An 18584-nucleotide genomic window follows, 5' to 3' on the forward strand; every position below is an offset into this window, starting at 1 on the left:
AAAGTCTACTCAACCTTCTACAGTCCACCAGTATCAGTAAATACGCACAATCTCTGAAGTAGTAAAATCCACATTAAAGAAGTCTGTAACTAATAATGAGGCTGCTGCTAGCAAACAATTTTATATGTCATTGTTTCATCTACAAATAAAGTTCCTGTTACCCTTGAAGAATAAATTGTCTATGTTGCATGCATTAAAAAAATGATAAGCTAGTAATACCGCAATAGGGAATGGATGGCAAACTGATAACAGGTTCATAGTTACTAGGTATATTTGCCAAAAAGGACAGCAGCATCCACCCCCTTTACAACACAGTACAGTATCAGCAATGCATCTACCTACTGTGGGAGTAGAACCCACAGCCTTCTGCATTGAAAGCAAGTACACTACCTGTTGTGCTATTAACAATGCAAGCATACTTAGCATAAGCAGCACTAGACTTTCGTTCCCCTGCAGCTCTCAGCTCCTTGCAAAATCTACTCGACACTCAGCTGTATCTCTGAACTTTGCAGCACAAGAAATCTGGAAAAAGCCGAAATGTATCGGGGGGTGGACAAAAGGCCAAAAAACCAGGGACACATTTTAAACATTGCTTGTATAATGTTGGAAAGTTGCTAGAATAAAATGCTGTGTTACCACCATACATTTCACTGCCACGTCTTGAACCCAGGGGACCCTGTGCAAAACAGTCAGAGAAACATACCACTATGCCAGATCAGCTGAAACAGAGGAAGACAAACTTAAATGGCTACCATTTAGTGAATTCAGTTCTCACCATAGCTGTCATCCTCTTAACAAAAAACACCTGAAAAAAGCCAATAATGTGGGAATACAGCTGCCAAACATATTCAGTGAATTCAATTCTCACCATAGCTCTCAACCTCTTAGCAAAAAACATGTGGACAAAGCCAATAATGGGGGGAGTACAGCCCCCAAACATTCAGTGAATTCAGTTCTCACCATAGATCTCAACCTTAGCACAGAATACCTGGACGAGGCCAATAATGGGGGAATACAGTCCCAAAAATATGGGCAAATTTCAAATATCCATGTTATAAACTTAGACAATTGCTAAAATAAAAGGGTTTGTTTTACCATGTACTTTCTGAAGAATATGAAGTCTAAAATTCAAATGCCTGTTATTTTTAAACATTTGTTAACCAGAAAACTAGTCTAGTGACTTGGAACAAAACAAAGCCGATTTTCAGAAGAGCAGGGAGAAACGCTCCAGTCACATCTTTGTAAGGGATGGGAGGAAATGCAGACTCCACACAGAAGGCACCCCAGCCAAGAATCAAACCAGAAGCTGTCAGGCAACAATGCTACCAATGCACCACTGCACTACAAACCTTTGCAAGGAAAAATGAAGATACAGAAACCACAGATTTTATAAGGAATAGAACAAATATGAGGCAAAAATCTGCAATTTTTTACAAATAGTGGTGGGTAGGGAATTCAGGTCCTTGCCACCTGCATCCAAGTTACAGGGTTCAAGCCAGAGTATCTCTACCCACCACTATGTGCTAACAGGGGCATTACACACACACACACACACACACACACACACACACACACACACACACACACACAAAACCACCTGATTGAAGCAGCAAGAGCTTAAAATGTACCTCTCTACTGATTGAAACAGCAAAAATCCACATACAAGGTCCAACTCCATTGTCCGGAAGCAGCAAACCTCAAAACCCGCGCTCGACTTCAACACTTCCCTGCAAGAGCTAACTTACCTCTCTCCTGATTGGTCCTGCGAGAGCTTAACCTCACCTCTGTCCTGATTGGTCCTGCCTGCGGATCAAGCAGTCTGAAGCTCCTTTGTTCTGTGCGGTTGTCTACTGCACAGATTCCTGGGCATCTGCAGGGAAGAAAATACCTTCACTGTATCTGGACTGCTGACTCAGGCAGTCAGAGTTTGCACAGATTCCTGGGCATCTGCGGGGCAGTCTGAGTGTGTCTGCGCATGTGCGGAAAACTCCGGTACTCGTAAAAAAAATACATTTTTTTTTTCATTTTATGTTTCACAGTTATTATTTCATTTGTTTCTAGGTGGGAGGGCTGCAGTCCTGCAGTCCGATAGCACGAGCCACCCCTGCTTTGATCAAAACCTCATTTGACTAAAACCCAAAACAATAGTTACAGATGACTGAAAACTCATTTCATTGAGTCACAATTGATAGAAAAAAATTCCATACGACACATACAGCCCCCTTACTTAAATATAGTAATGTCATGGTTGTACAATCATGGAGAAGATAAAAACAAAAACACACACAGTGAATCAGTTGTAGTGAACAAACATTTACATATCTGGTGGTCAACATGACTGTGGCCAATGCCAATCCACACATACTCTTCTATACTTCCCTTATAAGTCCCATAATGAAAAATATAATTGCATACTGTCTATATACCTCTTACACTTTTCTGTCAATTGTGATTCAGTCAAATGAGTTTTCAGTCAACTGTGTTCAACCATTTGGGATTCATTCAAATAGGAACCCGTATATATGTATCTATTCATAGTTATACATGTATATATGTGTGTGTGTGTGTATATATCTATATATAAATATATATATATATATATATATATATATATATAAAATATATATATATGTGTGTGTATATATATATATATATATATATATATATATATATATATATATATATATATGTTAGATGTAGTGCATGTGTAAACAATCAAGCTGGGACATTTACCAAACAAATATTACTACACACACAGGATCTTGTGAGACATGAGTGAAATGGGCAAGTGCCTTATAAACCTGGGTATGCGGTAAAATCTGTCAATTGTTTAGACTAACATATGTTATTGTCCTTACAAAACAGCATGTTTTGTTATGCATTTATTTGGAGAAATATATTTTAGGTTTGTGATGCACATGCTTCATTCGCCCCTGTTATCCCATCAGTTGGTAAGAGAAGTGCTGTTTTGCTCCTGCACTTGTCCTGTTCTTTGGCTCTGCTATTGTTACCCAGTTACCCAGTTAGCCCATTCATTTCACTCAAGAGAAAGGCTTTAGAGTCCTACAAGCCTTTAATTCCTACACAGGGTGCTTTAATATCCCATTTATTCCCCATAATGATGGGAGTTGGGTGGTAAGCAAAGGGCCAGATTCCATGTCTGACCATGCAGCATTCACTCTCCTGTCAACTCTGTGAGTTCCTCTTATGTACTACCTGGCTGCAGAAAATGCCCCTTCAAACAATCTGCATAGCCAGTGCACTTGCAGTGTGCATACTTGTCAGACCTGTGCTATAAGTAAAACCTCTAAGTATCTTTCACATGGTGAGCCAGATCCAACTCTCCCAGTGAATGAGCAAGACGTTGGTGTTCATTCCAGTCCTCCCCAACTCTTCCAGCACTCGAGTCGCTAAGCACCATAAGTTTTTCATGCAGGAACTTTGTAATGGATTACACTTTGTATCTTCTCTGAAAAGGTATCTTTCCACAATAAAGTCATCCGGATATTAAAGTGCAATATGTAAGCAAAATGAATTAGTGTCTTCAATTTTCTTTGCTCTTTCCCACCCACTTTCCCTTCCCAATTTATTTAAATTCACCCAATTCTTCAACTAGCAGTCTTTTCTTAAACTGTCCAGTCATAAAGTAGGTATACTATCCCATACTAATCTTTCACTCTTTCTATCACAGGTTTTCAGGACAGTGTTCAGTGCTTTACCTGTGGAGGGCAAGTGTACAAGTGGGAAGTTGAAGATGACCCATGGATAGAACATGCCAAGCATCTTCCTCAGTAAGTATTCTGTATAGTCCATACTAAGCATTTGCTGCATTAAGTATTATGTACAGACGTAGTTATTCATTTTACTTTATGGATAATTTCTTGTATCTCTAATGGTCATTCTGACAGTGTCTGTTTCTTCTAGAGATAAAAGTCCACTCTCTCAGTCTTCGTACTGAATGCAGAGTACTGCGGAATGATATATATACTGTTCATTTGACAAGGAAGTGTCATTTACCTCAACCTTGTGATACTCAGCCAGGAATCATTGCCTGGCATTATGTGGAAGTGTATCACATTCTAGAAGGTTCTATGAGGGAAATAATGAAGAGCAATGTTTAAAGTAAAGGGTTATGGAGTTGGGCAGCAGTTAGTATTGTTACTTTACAGCACTATACTTCTCAGCCTTTTAGGACAAGGAATCTGGACAAAACCTAAACTAATGGGTGGGACAAAGGCCCAAAATAAAGACAGATTCTAAATATTGTTCTTATAAACTTAGTAAGTTACTGGTGTAACACGATTTGTATTAACATACATTTTCTGAAGGATATGAAGTCTGAAACTCAAATGTGCATCACTATTTAGTGAATTTAGTCCACAGTGATTTGCTAGAAAACCACAAAATTTATGAATTTTCTGATGGGTATCAAATCTGAAACTCAAATGTGCATCATTATTTAGTGACTTCAGTCCTCAGTGATTTGCTAGAAAAAACACAAAATTTATGAGCAACAGACTAAAAATGTCAGGCAAAAATCTTGACATTCTTTGAAAGTATGGACATTTGAGAGGTATGCGTGGTTCTTTTGTTCAGTTTAGAAAAAATAAGGAAGAGTCCAAATAAAGAGTGGCAAGGCAGTGCAATGGTTAGCGTAGCTGCCTGACAGTGTTGATATTCCAATTTGATTTTCAGGTGAGTACTGTGAAGGCTGCCAGCCTAGCTAGATAGAATTTTGTAAAGAATTCTATGCCATTTGTAAACATTAAGGTAATCCACAGGCTGTTTTACAAATGTAAAGGCACTATATGTTGTACTGGGCTTCAAAAATGTAACCACAGTGCACTCTGCTGGAAGAAAGTTGATAAGTCAAGCATTGTATGACTGTTTGATCTCAAACTTGGATATGGGATGTCTAGACCAGCAAATTATTTCTATTGTTTTGAGACCAGAGTTAACTGCTAGAGTTTACATGTATAATGTCTTTTATTGCTGTAGCTTTTGGGCCAGGTGCAAGATCAAAGAACTGTTAAAATTTTGAGTTTCTGTTAGCCTGGGAAAGCAGAGAAGTGTCAAGAATTATGTAATGTGAAGCAGTAGAGTGTTATCAATTTAAGACTTTCGCAGAGAGAGAGAATTGGAGCATTTTGGATTTTGTCTGAAGCTGACAACAGTTCACCAGCACTTACTTTGCTCTGTATGTGAGTAGGATCATAGACTTTAGTATTTCTGTTAGAAATAGATAGAAAATAGTACGATTAGACTAGCTGTTTTCTATATTTATGTTAGACTATTCTACAGTATTATTTTAAGCATTTTCCTGTGATTTCTGAACTCTTGACTAGCACTGTGTTGAATTGAGAAGATTTGTCTTGTGTTTTTGTTGTTTATTATTAAATATTTTTAAACCTTTCAACTGTGGCTGTTTTGTGTAGAGATAATTTAGGCTCTAGAGTACATTGCATGTATATAGTGATACTATACTAAGCCACCCCAATAGCCTTAAAAGTTCTGGTCACACTTACTAATTGGATAACAGTAATATTGCACAGGGAAATTGGTCACGTTTTGGTAAGGGCCTTATTAATAAGTTCTGGTCACACTTACTAATTGGATAACAGTAATATTACACAGCAAACTTGGTCACCCTTTGAAAGGGCCTTAGAGTAGCTGATAAGTAGGGATCTTGGTGGCAATGATTATAGTCTGGAGAGAAGGGGGCATAGCTGGAGAACATGTGACAGCCTTCCCCAGGAGTGTCTATGTCATTGTATATAACTCATATTTCAAAGTGTGTGTGTGTCAGCTACTTGGGCAGGGACGCAAAGCACTGGATGAACAGAGAGAGTGCTAGGAGGACTTGGCTTGCGACCCTGGCTATTGACCCCACTCTATAGCTGTGCTAGTGGGGAGTCTTATTGGGCATCTGGAGAGAAAGGGAGAAACCAGCCCCAGCCTGACTGTGATCTCTGTGTGCTCTTAAGGGAAATTCTAATTTACTGTGTGTGTACTTGTTATCCTTCCCAATGTGTACGCCCCCTCACTGGTGCTAGTGGTGATGATTGAGGCTCCTTGATTACTGGGCCAGTGCACAGGTGTCACATATTAATTGGTGGCAGTGGTGGGATATCCACATCATTTATTAATTGTTTGTTAGTGGTGAGGTAGCCACATCACATACTAATTGGCTTATAGTGGTGTGGATAGTGAATTCCTGTAGTCTGTGTACAGTGATCACTGAAGGTGTTTTTGTACTCTAAATCCGCCACTCAGTGAATATTCAAAGTTCAGATCACAATTGTTTTATTTCTTAGCTTAGTTAGTCAAGGAGAGTAGGCAAGCATGTTAGCAGAGGAGTATGGCAAGCTGACAAGGAGCAAGTTGGCTGAGATGTGCCAGGGTAAGGGACTGGTACATGGAAACCTGACTAAGGCAGACATGATTGCAGCTTTGGTCACAGCTGCATCAGAAAACAGCAATCAGTAGGGCGATCAGACTGGCCATGGAGATGTACAACTCTCAGAGGATGGACAGCTCAAGCTTCTGCAGCAGACTTAAAAATCCATCTGGAGCTAAAGAAACTTGAGTTGGAGGCCAGGCATTTGGAAATGGAAGCTGTGGATAAGGACAGGCAGAGGCATCATGAAAAGGAGATGCTGACTCTTCGCCAGAGTCATGGAGGTAATGGGGAAGGGAATGACCGGACCCCAGAAGCACAAAAGGTCAGTAAATATCTTCCACAGTTTACAGAGGAGGATAATTTTGATAGTTTCATTCATATGTTTGAGAGGGTGTGTAAACACTATGACGTTGACCAAAGGCTCTAGGTATAGTTCCTGACTCCCTTACTCCATGCTAAAGCTGTAACTGCATTGTCTAAGTTATCTGATCATGAATGTTTGATTATACTACTGTTAAGAATTGCTTGTTAGATTTTTTTAAGCTAACACCTGAAACTTGTAGGAAAATGTTTTGTGAGTATAGACGCAAGGCAGATGAATGTGTGTGTGAATATACTGCTGAACTGAGCACTTATTTTCTTAGGTGGGTGAGTGGATGTCAGGTCACCACTTTTGAAGGGCTGGCAGACCTTTTGGTGAGGGAACAAGCCTTTAGCTCTTTGCCTGAGGACATGATGATCTGGTTAGCTGATAAACAATGTGCTACTTCAAATGAGTTGGGGAAGAAGGGACACCTGTACCTATCAAGCAGGGCATCACTGCACAGGAAAGGGACATCCAGTACTGCTCATGGGTCTAAAGGAACCCATGGTGAGCAGCTCAGACCACCCCAACAGAATCTGCCAGTAGCAGGGGAAGCCACTAGTCCAGGTACACGTCCAGGACCTAGAGTTAAATGTTTTGAATGCAACCAGTGGGGCCATGTGGCATACAGATGTCCATGGAGGCAAGGTGGGGAACAAAAGGTGAGGGAACCAGTAAGTGGGAAAGACAAAATGCCAACAGTAGCTTGTCTTGAGACGAAAAGGGTACCAAACTGCCACAAGACGTTATATCCTATTGTAGTGAATGGCAAAGAGGCCATTGCTAAGAGAGACACAGTCTCTGACATAACCATTGTGAACCCTGCAATGGTTACAGAAGAGCACTACTTGCTTGGGCAGTCTACTCCAGTCAGAGCTTTAGGAGGGACCCCATTCCAAATACCTTTGACTAGGGTTCACCTTGACAGGGAGGGTGGAAAAGGAAGCCAGCAAGTAGGTGTGTTTGAGGATATTCCTGCAGATGTCCTGATAGGGAATGATTTTGATAATGCAGTACCATGTAATTCATGCAGTTACATGCAGTCAGGCTTGGAGACAAGCATGCGGGTCTGGTAGCCTGGGGGAGACCCAGACAGACTGCACACTTGCAGCCAGGACTGGTGAAGTGGTTAATTCAGGGAGGGAGCTATGCTGTAGCAGTGCGACTGAAGGTGAGTCACAGCTGCTTGCTGGTACTGATGTTCCCTTGGACAGATTGACTGCAAGGGCAGAGGTGAGTAGCAGTATCCAGGCTGACAGTGAGGCACTGCTGTTAGAGGATCACAGACTTCCTGTGGAAGGGGAGCTGGGAAGGGTTACAAAGAGAGAGTTGAGACAGGCTCAGCTCTCAGACCCTATATTGCAAGGCCTGAGGCAGGTAGCTAGTAAGGCACCTGATTCTCAAGGGAAAGGGGAATCTGTATACTGGAACAGAGGGTTACTGTATAGATAGTGGACCCCTGAGGGAGGGCTAGAAGGTGAAAGAATACAGCAGCTGGTAGTGCCTAGAGCCTCCTATCTGGTGCTTCTAGCCATAGCCCACGATATTCTCTTTGCAGGTCATACGGACATAAAACATACAAAGAGATGTATTATGCAGAAATTCTATTGGCCTGGAATTTCCAGAGATGTAACAGCAGTGCCAAAATGTAGGCAAGGCAGGAGACAAGGTGAGAGCTCCTTTGATGCCTTTGCCTGTGATTGAGGAGCCATTTCAGAGGGTAGCTATGGATACTGTGTGGCCTCTGAGTACCCCAAGTTCCACAGGGAAAAAGTATATCCTAGTGGTAGTAGATTATGCTACAAGATGCCCTGAGGGAGTGGCTTTGTCCTCCATTGAGGCGTAAAGGTGGCAAATGCTTTGTTACAGGTTTTCAGCAGGGTAGGTTTCCCAAAACAAATACTGACTGACAGTGGTGCCAATTTCATGTCAGACCTGCTGGCTTGTCTGTGGAAGTACTTTGGGATGAACACCTGAAGACCACCCCCTACCATCCCCAGACTAATGGTCTTGTTGAGAGGTTAAACTCTACCATCAAGTCCATGGTATGGGCATTTGCAGACCAGTTTTAGAGGGAGTGGGACAAATATTTGCCCCCATCTGTTGTTTGCTTACAGAGAGGTTCCACAGGAATCCACAGGTTTTTCACCCTTTGAGTTGCTGTATGGGCATAGAGTAAGGGGACCTCTAGATTGAATTTGTGATGAATGGGAGGGTGAGTGTGAATCCCACAAGGAGTCTGTTGTGACATATGTCCTAAACCTCAGGACAAAGCTCAGGGAGCTCATGTGCTTGGCCCAGGAGAACATGGCAGAAGCCCATCAGCAGAAAAGGGTCTGGTATGACAGGAATGTTCAAGCTAGAGAGTATGCTGTAGGGCAGCAAGTAATGGTTCTCATTCCTGTCAGACACAACAAGCTGCAAGCAGCTTGGGAGGGACATTACAAGGTGGTAAGAAAGGTAAGGGATGTTAACTACATGGTACAACTGCTAGGCAGGAGGCAGGAGCACAAATTGTATCATGTTAACATGATGAAACCTTATCATGATAGGGAGGCCCCTGTGCTGAGTATTTGCAGTGGATTGCAGGAGGAGACTCAGGTAGATCTGGCAACTGATCTCCTCAGTGATGCTCAGACTGACTCCTCAGTGGAAGGGGTAGCAATGTCCCAGCAGCTATCGCCTACCCAGTTTCAGGAAATCTGAGCAGTGTTACAGGAGTTTGGGGATATGTTCACTGGGAAACCAGGGTGCACCCACCTGGTGCAGCACCAAGAGGATACAGGACCCCAAATGCCTATTAGGCAGGCCCCTTATAGGGTGCCTGAGAGAGTCAAACAGGTTCTAAGGGAGGAGATACAGGAGATGTTGGAACTAGGGGTAATTCAAGAGTCCAACAGTCCTTGGACATCCCCAGTGGTGCTGGTGCCAAAGAAGGATGGTAGCACCAGGTTCTGAGTCAGATGCTTACCCCAAGCCTAGGACAGATGAGGCCCTAGAGCAGCAGGATGGGGTTTAGTATCTTACCACCATTGATCTTACCAAGGGTTACTGGCATGTGACCTTGACTCCAAGTGCTACAGAAATGTCAGCCTTTGTGAATCCCTATGGCTTGTATGAGTTCACTAAGATGCCCTTTGGGATGAAAAATGCCCCAGCGACTTTCCAGAGGCTGGTAGATCATATACTAGCAGGAGCAGGAGGGTTTTCCCTTGCTTATCTAGATGATATTGCCATCTACAGAGATTCCTGGCAAAAGCACCTTCAATACATTGGGGAGCTGCTGGGCAGACTACAGAGGGTAGGGTTGACCATTAAGCTGAGCAAATCTCAGGTGGGTATGGCAGAGGTCTCCTACCTGGGACATAGAGTGGGGAGTAGTAAGATCAGGCCAGAACTTGCCAAAGTGGAAGACATTCAGGCATGACCTGCACCTGTTACCAAAAAGCTGGTGAAGGCATTCTTAGGGACAGCAGGGTACTACATAAAGTTCATCCCCAGTTATAGTACTATAGCTGCTCCCTTCACAGACCTGACAAGGAAGAACAGGCTGGATAAGGTAGTGTGGACCACAGCATGTGAACAGGCATTCCAGAAGCTTAAATAAGCTTTGGGAGGACCCCCTGTGTTAACCAGTCCAGATTACAGCAAAGAATTTGTTGTGCAGGTGGATGCTGTGAATCATGGGGTGGAGGCTGTACTTAGCCAGATTTCTTCAGAGGGAGAATAGCACCCCGTGGTTTATCTCAGTCATAGGCTCCAACCCAGGGAGGAATGCTATGCAGCTGTAGAAAAGGAATGTCTAGCCATAGTGCGGGTACTGCAGAAACTTCAGCCTTATTTGTATGGAAGAATATTCACTATAGTTACAGATCACATTCCCCTAACATGGCTACACTGAGCCAGCCAGCAAAATGTCAAGTTGCTAAGATGGTTGCAAGCATATGATATGTCAGTGCAGTACCGCAGTGGGGTTAGCAACGCCAATGCATATGTGGTCTCAAGACAGGGAATGGGGTAAGGTATACTCAAATAGACCTAACCCTTTCAAGCAATGTTTGTCAGGGGTCACTTAAAAAACTAGCTTGAGTTTTCTGGGGTGGTGGTATGTGAAGGCTGCCAGCCTAGACAGAATTTTGTAAATAATTCTCTGCCATTTGTAAATATTAAGGTAATCCACAGGCTGTTTCACAAATGTAAAGAAACTATATGTTGTACTTAGCTTCAAAAATGTAACCACAGTGCACTGTGCTGGAAGAAAGCTGATAAGTCAAGCATTGTATGACTGTTTGATCTCAAACTCAGAGATGGGATGTCTAGACCAACAAATTCTTTCTATTGTTTTGAGACCAGAGTTAATTGCTAGATTTTACATGTATAATGTCTTTTATTGCTGTAGCTTCTGGGCCAGGTGCAAGATCAAAGTATTGTTAAAAGTTAGAGTTTTTGTTAGCCTGGGAAAGCAGAGAAGTGTCAAGAATGATGTAATGTGAAGCAGTACTGTGTTATCAATTTAAGACTTTCTCAGAGAGAAAGAATAGCATATTTTGGATTTTGTCTGAACCTGCAAACATCTTCTCACCAGTACTTTGCCATGTAAGTAGAACAGTATTGCTCTTAGAGTTAGATAGGACTTTAGTCAGATTTAGTCTAGCTGTTTTCTATATTTATGTCAGGTTATCCTGCAGTATTGTTTTAAAGTTCCTGTATCTGAACTCTTGACTAGCACTGTGTTGAATTGAGGAAATTTGTCTTGTGTTTTTATTATTTATTATTAAATATTTTTAAACCTTTCAACTGTGGCTGTTTTGTGTAGAGAAAATTTAAGCTCTAGAGTGAGTTGCCTTAAAAGTTCTGGTCACACTTACTATTTGGAAAACAGTAATATTACACAGTTAAATTGGTTACTCTTTGGGATGGGCCTTAGAGTAGCTGATAAGTAGGGGTCCTGGTGGCAGTGATTTCTACCTTATAGTCTGGAGAGAAGGGGGCATAGCTGGAGAACCTATGTCAGCCTTCCCCAGGAGTGTCTGTGTGTTTGTATATAACTCATATCTCAAAGTGTGTGTGTGTCAGTTACTTGGGTAGGGACACAAAGTACTGGTTGGACAGAGAGAGTGCTAGGAGAACTTGGCTTGGGACCCTGGCGAAGGACTCCACTCTATAGCTGTGCCAGTGGGGAGTCGTATTGGGGATCTGGAGAGAAAGGGAGAAACCAGCCCCAGACTGACTGTGATCTCTTTGTGCTGTTAAGGGAAATTTTACTTTATGGTATGTGTACTTGTTATCCTTTGCAATGTGGATGCCCCTTACTGGTGCTAGTGGTGAGGATTGAGACTCCTTTATTACTGGGCCAGTGCATGGGCATCACAGGTACCTTGTGTGTGAAGCTTACATATCCTCCTTTTGTTCGTGTGTCCTAACCTTAACTCACCTAACCCGTGCCCTAACCATAACTCACCTAACCCATGCCCTAATCCTAACAACCACACAATCGCACACTTACCTGAACCCGACCCGTAAAGCTCCACCACATAGCTGAAAATAGCGAAGCCACAGAACCAGCCAACCGAATTCTTTCCCTAGGAAAGAATTCGGTGTTCTTCAGCTTCACTATTTTTAGCGTTCGATTAAAACGGGTCGATATTAGAACATTCGAAGTTTTAAAACTTCGATGTTCTGATACAGACCTGACAATTGTACTGATATAGTATTTGTCATTGGATTATCATTGAGTTATCTGAGATGACCAAACAGGGTAGGAAGAACAGTTTTAGTGCCATAGCTAAGTCTGAATTTGTGTTGTGCAAGTAGTTTGTAAGGTTCATTAAATGGTGGTGGACACTTATTTTGGGTAACTTAGAGAGGGGAGGGGAGGACGGTGAGTGACATATATTCCCCTAGTTAAGTAGAAGAGCTACCTTTGTGAGGTTGTATTAATACGGTGGATTTACAAGCATGGGGGATACTCCATTCTTTGAGAGGTCTGTTTATTGTTATTGACAAAAATGTGATATAGCTTCAACATCAAGTATGAGAAAGTAGTTTGGCAGGGTATTTTAAGGCATTAGAGGAATTTCTTGAGACTTCAATGGTTTATAGCTTGTAGCAGTCAGAGTCAGCGCACAGAATTTAGTTGTTAAGCTGGTTGAAAATAAGGATGTGATAGTACAGAGTCAGAGGCCAGTCTTTGATTTTTGAAAATTGTTACAGAATTACTATGGCATTTCTAAAAGGATGTCAGTTGGAAAAGAGTTTGGGGTTGATGCACTGGCAGAACATGTAAGAGAATCAATGGTATTCCAAAACTTTTTGGGTTATATGAGTGGGCCATTTGCTGAGAACTATAATATTCTCTTCTGCGTTTTTTACTTTGCCACACTGCTGTCTATATTTATACTGGTGAGTTTGGAGTTTAGTCATCTTGGATAATTTCCATTTGGCATCATGCACTTTCATTGTATGTTTAATGTAAAGGTAAGACAAGGACGATTTGTATAATGCATTCTCTTGGTTCTTTGAAAGGCCATTTGGTTTAAGGTATTGATTAAGGTAGAATTAAAGTAGTCAACTGGTGAGCCCAGATTTAGTGACCATAGAAGTTGCCACCTGATGCATCCAAGGAATATGAAGAAAGTACTTAGATTAAATCTGTGCAGATTTCATGCCTTAATTTAAGTATGGATTTCAAATTGTTTACTCTTTTGTCATTTGTAAAGGGAGTTCTAATGGAATTACTGGAGTTTGATACTAAGATCCAGTCAAAAATGGTTTGCTTTTTCCAGTGGCATTGTTTAACCTCGTGGTTGTTGTGTTAGGCCATATAATAATGACTGGGGATGGAAGTAGAGGAAGCAGAAGGACAATACAGTTACAAATGTTGAATCCTACAAAAATGCACTCTATAAGCAATTACACGAGTGCATGGATCGTGCTATCCCAAAAAGAACCAAGACGCTATCCTCCAAAAAAAGGAAGCCAATCTGGTGGTCCCCTGCCATAAACAAACTGTACAACAGAAGGAAGAAACTGTTGCAAAAGAGAGTAAATTCCCATGAGTGGAGGAGCTCCCTGGTCAGCCTCAGTAAGAAGCTGAGATCCCTTATAAGATCCTCCAAAACTAGCTACAAAAACAAAACTGGCACTAATTCTAAGGACAACCACAAAGCATTCTATATGTCAAGAATCTCGATGGCAACACCCAGATCTGCTCTGAGTTACAGCACAACAGCATGAAGATTACAGAACCATCTGATATTGCCAACATCCCGGCAGATAGGTTCAGTGCTAACTTTACCCCCCCCCCACCCCCTAAAGGGCCCATATCTATACAGGAAGAATGTAGAGTCCCTGTAATCACAACTACGCAGGTAAAAGCTGCACTCTCTAAAGCCAAAAACACAGCATCCATGGGACCGGACAACATCCCAGGCTGCGTTTTACATGAACTTCAGAATGAACTGGCTCCCCACTTAAGCACCATGTTCAATAATAGCCTCACATCAGGCTTTGTGCCCACTGAATGGCACACAGCAACAGTTATCCCACTCCACAAAGGGGGAGCCACCATTGATCCCGGGAACTATTGCCCTATTAGCCTGATGAGCCTGGTCTGCAAGGCCATGGAACGTATCATCATGGAACTCATAAACAAAGACATTGGTAACCACCAAACTCTGGATCCCACCCAGTATGGGTTTGTGAAAGGCAGATCATGCCTACTGAACCTGATCGACTTCTTTGAGGCAGTCACCAAAGCCGTAGATGAGGGTAAGGTGGTTCACACAACCTATCTTGACCTCGCCAAGGCTTTCGACACCATCCCCCATTCTGGAATTGTAGCTAAACTCACTAAAGTAGGTATAAATCCCTACATCACAAGATGGGTTGGCAACTGGATCACTGACAGAACCCACATAGTAAGAGTTGCAGACTCCAAATCTGACCTCAAGCCAGTGACAAGTGGAGTACCACAGGGTTCAGTCCTGGGACCTCTCCTGTTTGATATCTACTTCTCTGAAGTACAGGCTAACACAGAAGGCCTCTGGCTAATGAAGTTCGCAGATGACTGCAAACTAGGAGCCATAGTCAAGACCCCAAATGATGTGGACATCCTACAGGAGGGCCTCACTGAGACAGATGCCTGGTGTCAGAGCCATGGCCTCAAGCTCAATGCCAAAAAGTGCAGTGTCATCCCATTTGGTAAAAACTCTGTATCCATGAACTACCACATAGGCTTCAATCTACTTAACACTGAATGTGTGATAAGAGACCTTGAGACCCAGGTGGACAGTAGTCTCTCCTTTGATAGTCACATCACCACAGTAGTCAGGAAGTCCTTCTATGTGGCACACCTCATCATAAAAGGGCTCTCATCCAAGAAAAAAGAGGTCATTGTTCCCCTCTACTCGACACTCATTAGACCCATTATAGAGTACAACACCCCTTTTGGAATGTACCTCACAAGACACCTGCAGCAGCTGGAAAGGCCACAGAAGTACCTCACAAAGAGGATTACTGGCCTCAAACAAATGCCCTCCACTGACCGTCTCAGAAAACTCCAGTTTTTCTCTGTAGCATATCGCCTACTCCGAGGCGATCTCTGCCTAACATATTAAGCTATTTCAAACCTAGAGCTGTTGGACATGGAAATCCCAATCCCTCTGAGCTACACGCTCTAGGGACCTAAACCTTGTCACCACAATAAACAGGACATGCTGGAGGGATAGATTCCTGTCCCAGAGACTTCCCATACTCTGGAACAGGCTGCCCATCTATGTCAAGCAAAGTTCTTCATTAGCACTCTTCAAGAAAAATCTTCATGAGTGGATGCGAAATAGGAAATACACCCTGGGGATCACTTCTGTGTCTCTGCTTGACAGTGGCATAGGAAAATAACTTTCTTGGGTGGTGTAAGCCAGGGAACCTTGTTGGCTAGGCTTATGTAGGCCATTGGGCTGATAGCCTAGTACCTTCCTATGAACCTATGAATCTATGAAGTGTCAGTCATAAGCTAGGGACCATTAAATGAAGTCACCAAAAAGTAGAAGTTTTTGAGGAATACTGTCTACCATCTTTGAATGTGTCTGATAGGGATGATTATTAGGGCATCAAGAAGGATGTAGTGGTAATTTATGATGATATTATTGACAAGGTTTATTCTAAGAAAGACTATTACTGAGTTAGCGTAAGTACTCTGTAGTAGTTGTAGAGGTCAAAGAAGCCAGGTAAATGTCTTTAATTTAAATTATCAGGGCATCACCAATGCCTTTGTCAGCTGTGTCCATTCTAAAAGGCTGCAACTCTTTACAGTGGTTAGGAATCAATATATGGAGTTTTGACCATGTTTCTGATAATGTAACTGTCTGTTTTGCAATACCACTTACTGAGTAGGCAAGAAAATATTCTCACATTTCTGAGGCCAAAATTCAAACAAGTAATAGGAAGAAAAATATTTTTCTAGAATTGGGCCTTCTCTTTGGAACCAACAGCCAGCTCAGGCAAACAATAATCACAACTTAGAAGATCAAAATCTTTGAAGAATTTCTTCATAAAGATTGAAGAATTACTTCATAAAGATGCCAAGTGAATGCACTCTTAGATACTGGCATACCTCTCAACTGTCCAGATTTTCGGCTCATATTTTTGGTCTGTTCCTCATAAATTCTGTGATTTTCTGGTAAATCACTGGGATGATCTGAGGATTGAAGTAACTAAATAATGACATTCATTTGAGTTTCAGACTTCAAACCTTCAGAAAATGTATGTTTAAACAAACCTTATTACTCTACACACTTTCTAAGTTTATAAAGCAATATTTAGAATATGTCCCTATTTTTGGACATTTCCCCCCCATTTTTGTCCATATTTCTTACACTAAAAAGTTGAGATGTATGCTGGCTGGGGTTGCTATTATCAAATCACACTTGTCTAGAATTATTTAACCTGCATTCCTTTAGAAAAATACAAACTGACAAAACGTATATATTTACCTCCATGTAAAGTATGTATATCTTATAAAAGCTTATTCTTATTGTGTGCTTTTTATGTAAACTCTGCACATTTTCTTGTTGGATTCCCATTAGTACTGTATTTGATGTCAATTTTTACCCACCAAGGTAATGACTTGAAAGGACTTAGTCAGCCAGATCACTTACCCTGCATGAAGATTATAAATAATTAAATAGCAAGTCTGCCAGGCTTAACATTGTAAAAGTTTTACAGATACTTCTAGAATTGATATGAAAAAATCTAAGGGACTGTGTGTAGGACCAGGTTGGGTCTGAGGGAGATCTAAGGATGGCATTTGTTAAAGGTGGGCCACAGTTTGAGTGGATATCCCAGAACATAAGAATGATTGTTTGGTTCTGATTTAAAAAAGTGATGAGGGTAGAATTAAAGTAAATGGTCTTAAATGGGATTGCATACTTACAGGGAAGACTGAGCTGCAGACCGCTATATTTAGTTTACTGGTATGATGGACTCTGAAGGTTTATAGGATTAGTATTGATGGCATTTGGACTGAATGACCTGTTATGTTAAAGTCCAATATGTCCTTAGCTGCATTATTAGTGGGAGTGAGGTTAGATGCAGATCCATGTCTGGCTGCTTGCTAGAGCAGGCTGTGTTACAAGATGGCTAACTAATATTGAAAAGTGTAAATGTTTTGACATAGTTGGAGTTTGTAGTAGAGTAAGTAGATGTGTGGAATTTTACATTAATTGTCAGACTGATTAAAATTTGAATGCCTTTATTATTTTGTGAGGAACAAAACAAGTCCAGGTTTGGTTATGAATAAAATGTGAGCAAAGGGGTCAGATAAGTGAGATATTAGTACATGTGAGTACTTAATTCTTGTTAAAAATGTATTCATGTGTGACTAACTTCTTACAAAAGAAGTCATTACAGGATTGTGTAATATAGGAAAAACAATGAATTAATTGCTGGGAGTAATACAGAAGAGGCCATTAGAGGGTAATATATAGGAAACAAATGAAACTCCAGGGCTTGCAGTGGCATTCTATGGTAAATTTAAAAACGTACTGGATAAGTTAAACAAGAGGAAAATATGGTGAAATGAATGCACCTACAGTTGCGATAAACAAGTAAAACTACATGGTTACCACTGGCAAATTAGATACTAACAGCAAGTTAATGAACCCAGTTACATTATAAAATGTAGGCAAAGACTGAAATTAAGTCAGAGTAATGGATATTAACATGCAAACTTGAAAGTTTTGACTGCTGTACTCAGAGTCTGGCATGTGTGGAATGTAAAGCAATGAACTTCAAAGCATAGAAAACATAGGTCAGGATTCACAAAGGCTTGCATGGAGTCTAAGAGTAGAGTAAGACTCCATGCAGCCAACATGTCTGCCGAGCGATCCAGGAACAGATGGCAGGGGCGTGCAAGAGAGCTCCTAAAATGACTCTTACATGGACAGGGTTAGGTTATGCAAATTACCTCATTTGCTGCTAAAAGCTATGCAAATGAGGTAAATTTGTGATCAAGGAAACCCTAACCTGTCTGTCTAAGAGTAGTGTTATTTGTAGAAATGTACTCAGTTGTCAACTGAGTACCATTCTGCAAACAGCAAAACGGAGCCGTGACAGCTCCAAATAAAGGATGCATCCAGTTGAGGAAGCATGCCAACGGCCAAATATATGGCCCTTGGCATTTTTTCCCGTTGCAAAATAAAAAAAATATATATATTTTTTTACCTCGATCTCCGATGTTTAAGCATAGCACAGCGTCACGCAAATGTGCTGCACTCTAAAAATCAGAAAACCAAAAAATAAAAGGCACAAATAGGGAATTTA

General features: G+C 41.4%; 1 protein-coding gene across 1 annotated transcript in view; it reads left to right on the forward strand.

Annotated features, from left to right (window-relative positions):
* LOC122805967 (baculoviral IAP repeat-containing protein 1-like) overlaps positions 1-18584 on the forward strand; it is a 319950-nt gene that overhangs the window by 219893 nt on the left and 81473 nt on the right. The window contains exon 5 of the mRNA XM_044076207.1: positions 3692-3791. Coding sequence (XP_043932142.1) covers positions 3692-3791 — 100 coding nt within the window. The remainder of the gene's footprint in view (positions 1-3691; positions 3792-18584) is intronic.

The sequence above is a fragment of the Protopterus annectens genome, chromosome 7.part0, assembly GCF_019279795.1.
Source record: "Protopterus annectens isolate FY-2018-M chromosome 7.part0, PAN1.0, whole genome shotgun sequence".
In the NCBI taxonomy this organism is placed as follows: Eukaryota; Metazoa; Chordata; order Ceratodontiformes; family Protopteridae; genus Protopterus; species Protopterus annectens.